We start from the raw sequence: 6000 nt of genomic DNA, 5'->3' as shown, positions 1-6000 counted from the left end.
GTAGCCCATCTCTCTTCTCTCTTCTCTCTTATCTCTTTAAAATATGTTTATAGCTGGTTTATAGCCTGCTATTGTACCTGCTCTAAGAGACGAATGTTGTGCGGTGTTGCACAAATGCCAAAATGCACCACTAGTTTTGGGGCACATGTATTAGATTGAGTCGGTTAGGGACCTGCCTTAGGGTTAGAGGATGACTCTAGCTTGTCCTCTCGCCTATATATTTTCCTTAGCTATTATAGAACTTCGGATTTTGTTAAACCAAAGTTTAGCTTCGTTACTTTGCCTTGTAATCCTGTGATTGGTGTGATTGGTTAGATCACTGGTTTGCTCGTTTTAAAAAACCTTTGCCAATTTATACTACATCTTTATTCTGCAATTTGAGTTGTTTTATTATCTTGTTCACACTAATTCTCAATTGCTTTATGTCGTGCTAATTGTGTATCTATTGAGTAGATTCGATGTAACGATTACTAAGACGCAATGTCCCTGCACAATTGTAGTTAGATCAGCAATACCAATCTATTCAATCGACTTATCATCTTATCAAAAGAGCGGGATACCACAACAGACATAAGAGTATATATCAATATAGGATTAAAAAGCACATTATTTTAAGAGTAAAGTACATGGCCGATCTTTAAACTTGTGGGACGGTACCACTTAGGTCCATAAACTTAAAAAATACACGTTTAGGTCCATGAACTTATTTTAATGTACTATCCGGGTCCATGAACTCGTTTTAGTGTACCATCTAGGTCCATGATTTTAGACGTTAAAATGTTCATGGATCTAAACGTGCATTTTCTAATTTTATGGACCTAAGTGGTACTACATAAGGAACAGGCAAGTACTTGACTCTTATTTTCATTATTTTTTTCAAAATCTTTCTAGGTCTTTTATAAGGTCTAGAGTTCTGGACTGGACCACTCATCCTTTTTAAGGAGGCCCATCCCAATCTTTTAGGTGGGCTAGTTCAGATTGATGGCCCAATCGGAAACGAAACTAGACTTTTCAACCGTCTGTTTTCTCTGCCCCAAACACAAGCTTTTCCTCGGAAACAAATTTTGGTCCGGTTGGAACTTGGAAGAAAAACCCGACCCGAGCTCAAGCCGACCGAAAATTTAGGTGGCGTTTAGATTGAGAAAATTTTTGAGAGAAGTGTCAAGTAAATGTTTAATCGGATGTTAGAAGGGGTATTTGGACACGAATAAAAAAACAAATTTTACGGCTAGACTAGAAACCGTGAGACGAATTTTTGAGCCTAATTAATCCACTATTAGCATATGTTGGTTACTATAGCACTTATAACTAATTATAGACTAATTAGGCTCAAAAGATTTGACTCAAGATTTTTTCCATAACCGTGTAATTAGTTTTTTGGTTCATCTATATTTATCTATATTTAATACTTTATTTAGATATCTAAAAATTTAATGTGATGTTTTTGGAAAAAAAATTTAAAAACTAAACAAGGCCTTACTCCGACGTGACAACTGCACGACGAAGTGGGTGGCAACAGCAGCAGCAATGGCCTCCCCTCTCCCGAGGAAGGAGACGACTGGGCCCCACCAGCCACTTCTGCCGCAAGCAGAGAGCAGCAACGCCGCAGAGAAAAGCCCATGTCGTCGTCAAGCCCGAGGGGAGGGAGAGGAGCCCATCTTGACCCAGCCGCCCACGCACGCGCACTCCTCTCCGCTCCTCTCTCCCCGCGCGGCGCCCCCTCGACTCGCTCGCTCGCTCCGGTCGCCATCGCCACCCGTAAAAAGCGCAGGAGGATGGTCGCCGCCTCTGCCGGCCGCAAGCGCCGCTCCCGGCCAGCACCGGCGGTGGCTCCGGCGACGCCGGAGGAAGAGCCGCCGCAGCTGACATCGCTGCTGGCGCTGCTGGCGTCGTCGGTGTCGCTCGCGCTCCGGTTCGCGTCCGACCGGGACCTGCTCCTGCACCCGTCCCAGATGCTGGAGCTCGACCCGCTCGTCCTCTCCGCCGCGCGCGCCGTGTCCCGCCTTCTCGCGATGCTGCCGCTCCACCTCCAGACCCTCACGCTCACCTCCATGTCGCTGTCGCCGCCCACCCCCTCGCCGCCGCTCCCCTCCTCGTGGTTCCTGCGCCTCCTCTCCGCGTCGCACTCCCTCCCGGACTCCGCCTGGCGCGACGCCTTCCGCATGTCCAGGCCCGCCTTCTTCCAGCTCCTCCACTCCCTCGCGCTCTCCGACCCCGCCTCCTCGTCGTCATCCTCCCTCGCACTGCCGCCCGACCACAAGCTCGGCGCCGCGCTCTTCCGCCTCGCGCACGCCGCACCCGCCCGCGCCGTGGCGCGCCGGTTCGGCCTCCCGTCCCCGGCCGTCGCCGCCCGCGCATTCTACGAGGTCTGCCGCGCGATCGCCGACCGCCTCGCCATCCTGCTCGACCTCGGCGCGCCCGACCGCATCGCCCGCGCCGTCCCCGGATTCTGCGCACTCTCCCTACCCAACTGCTGTGGCGCGCTCGGCTATGCGCGGATCGGGGACGCCGTCATCGCGCAAGCCCTGGTCGACGCCGAAGGCCGCTTTCTCGACGTCTCCGTCGGGTGGGACGCGGCGATGGGGCCGGCGGAAATCCTCCCGCGGACGAAGCTGTACAGCTCTCAGTCGCTGGTGCTCGCGAATGCTCCTCACGGCGAGCTCATCGGCGGTTCGGTGCCCCGCTACTTCTTGGGGCCGGCATGCTGCCCGATGCTCCCATGGCTCGTGACGCCTTATAATGACATGGACGCCAAGGATGACATGTCCAAAGAGAGCATCTTTAACCATGTGCACTCGCACGGGATGCGGCTGGTCAGGAATGCCTTTGCCCATGTGCGATCACGGTGGCGGCTTCTTGACGAATGCTGGAAGGGAGAGTGCCAAGAGGCGCTGCCGTATGTTGTGGTTGCTGGCTGTCTTCTCCACAACTTTCTCATCAAATGCGACGAGCCGGCTCCGGAGGAAGTTCAGCGATGTGCCGCCGCAGAACAGTTTCCCGATTTTGAGGGAGAGAAGGACAAGGAAGGGGAGCGGATCCGGGATGTTCTTGCCGCACACTTAAGCCTGGTAAGCCGAAACCAGTGAAGAACTGTGTGCTTCGCAGTTCTGTCCAATGCATATATAGCAGTAGTCTGTAGCCCCCCGGCATGTCATGAAATGCTTATGCAACTAATAATAGTACGGTAGTAAGCTTCTATTAGAGCTGCTTCTATCTAATTCTCTTGTCTTATGAGTAGGTTAATCAATTCGGTTGACTCTCTGACTTAATTAGTAAGACCTCGGATCACATATCATGTCAGGTGTAATTATATATGAGTCACACTCACACGTCGTCCTGTGGTCCCATTTGTACTAGCTACATCTATAACTGGTGCGGTGGATTACAAGTTACAACAAATCTCTACTATTATAAAAGCGGAGACATACTCCTTACGCCCCCTACTCCACTGCGAGCAGCACTGCTCGTCTGTGTGTATGCAACCACTGTCTCATCTGGAAAAACCAATTGGATCCAGTGTTTTATCTTCAATTCATCCTCCTAGTCCATCTACAATCAAATGGATTTGGTCCTGTGCATATCCCCGATTGAATGGGCCTGGCCTGTTGCAATGATGGTAGGTTTCTAATTAGAGTAAAAGTTAGAGCTTCCAGAGCATTTTATTCATTCTACTTACCATTTCACCATTTGCTTTAGTTGATAGTTACTAGATATGTTCTAAATACATTCTAGTGGAGCTTCAACTTGTAATGTAGTATTGTATGCATTTTAGACTGCCCAACAGTCATGTCAGGTATATATTCCTTTGTTTCTCAACACTTCAGAATTTCATTTTCTTATGTCCGCAAAGTCTGATATAGCACATTCAACCTTCTAGTTTCTTCCTTAAAAAAATATAGTGACGTAGTGCATTTTATTTGTCTTCTTATTTTCCCCTTATAGTCGAATACAACTGTTGAACTACTATATCCATAAATTCTGCTTGCTGATGCTTGTTATTGTGGGCTATGTCAAGTTTGCAAGTCTGTATGTTCATGTGTTTAACTATAGGTATCATGCTGAAATTAGCAGTATGGAAGTTTGATTTAGATATTGCTAGAAGTGTTTAATAAAAAAGAATGTCAGATAGAATTTGAGGAAAAATACTTCAGATAGGGCCTCCTGCCCTCCTCTCCGTCTCCTCTTTTTTGTTGTGATAACAGTAGTGATAGTCTCATACTCTTCTTTGCCTAGCAATTTAATGTATCTCTCTTTTGCCAAATGACAATACTTAGTCTCTGTAAAGTTGAAGCACTGTTTATTTCATGATTTGACTTAACATGTGTTAAAGCTGTATATGATTCCTTACCAAATATTGTTTGTGGAAAAGGAAGGCATACTAAAGAATATTGAGATAATGCAAGCATTTGTCCTACTGGATAATAATCTTGCAGAATTTATATGAAATTTTGAGTTGTGGATATTTAATAAAAGACTGAGTCAGGCTATAATTCCCATACATTTGTCAGTTCGCTTTAAAGTTCTTCCTATGTAAGTAACTGAATTGCATGAAACAGCAATGTTTATTAAGATGCTGAGAAAATTGTAGTGTACATTATGCTATGTGCATACTGCAGCAGCCGGTGATGGATGTAAAAGATGCAGCGCAGTGACAGTAAGAATGCATCTACTATCATCATTGTTCTTTTCATTTTACTTCATCCTGTTGGAAGTTGCCATGATTAAAGAAAAAATCAAAGTCACTGGCTGTTAGGTACATATACTTGGTATTGTGAAGCGGTAGATGAGATATAACTATATTGGACATAGTAAATAGCAGGCTAATTAATAGTTTTAAACTTAGGATTGTGAAGGAGATGTTGATCATATGTATTAGATAGCTGCTCCCAACATGCTTCAGTTTTTACTACTGAACAAACAAAGGGTGTAATCAAAGCACCATGTTTAGTAATGTAAAAATAATAAGATTTGTAACTGTGAAGATAAAGTTGGGAAATGAAGAACATCTTGGGACAGTGCCTGAAGAAACAAAGAGAATAATGAGGACATACTGTATGCTCAAAAGCGGCCGGGGAAATGCAGTTACAAATCTTATAGGTAGAGAAATATCTTTCTAAACTCCCCTATATCTCCAATCCTGATTTATTTATTATTTAGCACAAGTACCTTTGGAACAGTGTTTCTCCAGTTTGTTTCTAGGAGTTTGCCATGAACTTTTCCTATTATTGCGAGTGGGTACTAACGACATGTTTTAGTAGTGTTTCATGTTAGAAATTGGTTATAAATCAATTCTTCCAGCGCTTCCAATACAATTGATTTCACCTGTGTAATTTACAGTGTTAACATCCTATAAGCTTAGAGTTGGAAAGCTATAACAGTTCATATTTTCTGTGCTGATCTCACAATTGTCAAACTGACATCCTTCTGATGGCTCGAGTTCATCACTTCTTATGTTGCAGACTCCAGTTACCTCTGAAGTCAAAGGTGATACAAGTATTTCTACAGAATGTAGTACTACCAAGAGTGACCTTACCGGCCGCAATCACACCCGCAGTAATGTTTGTAGTACTGTCTTTCTTAAATGGTTACAATTGGCGTACGGTTGTTTGGTTGGATTGTCTTTACAGAAGTTTATCTGCAGTTATTCCGTCGACGACAACACCATCTACCGACAACAACCAACCATCAGGCTGTTTCCTGTGAAACAGAACACACCAATGAAAACTGCACAATTACAGTTTACACGACTATGAACATGAAAACATCCAAATTTGGTTTGAAGCTGCAATGTGGGCTGCCTTCAGAAACTCAAAATGTATGCATCATTTTTCAGTCAGACTGTGTCCCTTTGTTTTATGTCATGCCTGATTGGGGGAGTATTTTACACTTTGAAGCATCCATGCACTCATTTGTTCATTTCTTGCATACATTCAAACCAGATTATACTGCCACTTTAGAAAAATCCAACATACATGGATAAACTCCATATACATCCCGACA

General features: G+C 44.9%; 1 protein-coding gene across 5 annotated transcripts; it reads left to right on the top strand.

The window, feature by feature from the left end:
• The first annotated feature begins 1737 nt into the window (after positions 1 to 1737).
• LOC102707674 (protein ANTAGONIST OF LIKE HETEROCHROMATIN PROTEIN 1-like) lies at positions 1738 to 5990 on the top strand. Of its 5 annotated transcripts, XR_005811687.1 has the most exons (4): positions 1738 to 3068; positions 4983 to 5097; positions 5460 to 5553; positions 5642 to 5731. XR_005811687.1 is itself a non-coding variant. In XM_040523591.1 (3 exons), the coding sequence occupies exons 1-3, from the start codon at positions 1776 to 1778 to the stop codon at positions 5978 to 5980; spliced, it is 1731 nt and encodes a 576-aa protein (XP_040379525.1). In that variant the 5' UTR covers positions 1738 to 1775; the 3' UTR covers positions 5981 to 5990. The 5 variants fall into 5 exon arrangements, 4 of the variants coding, with proteins under 4 accessions (XP_040379525.1, XP_040379527.1, XP_015691592.2 ...); XM_040523591.1 differs by lacking the exon at positions 4983 to 5097 and having other exon boundaries at positions 5460 to 5558; positions 5642 to 5990; XM_040523593.1 differs by lacking the exon at positions 4983 to 5097 and having other exon boundaries at positions 5642 to 5784.
• The last annotated feature ends 10 nt before the right edge of the window (positions 5991 to 6000 follow it).

The sequence above is a fragment of the Oryza brachyantha genome, chromosome 4 (genome assembly GCF_000231095.2).
Source record: "Oryza brachyantha chromosome 4, ObraRS2, whole genome shotgun sequence".
NCBI lineage: Eukaryota > Viridiplantae > Streptophyta > Magnoliopsida > Poales > Poaceae > Oryza > Oryza brachyantha.
The sequence above is the reverse complement of the archived record's forward strand: the minus strand, read 5'-3'. Positions and strand labels throughout refer to the sequence as shown.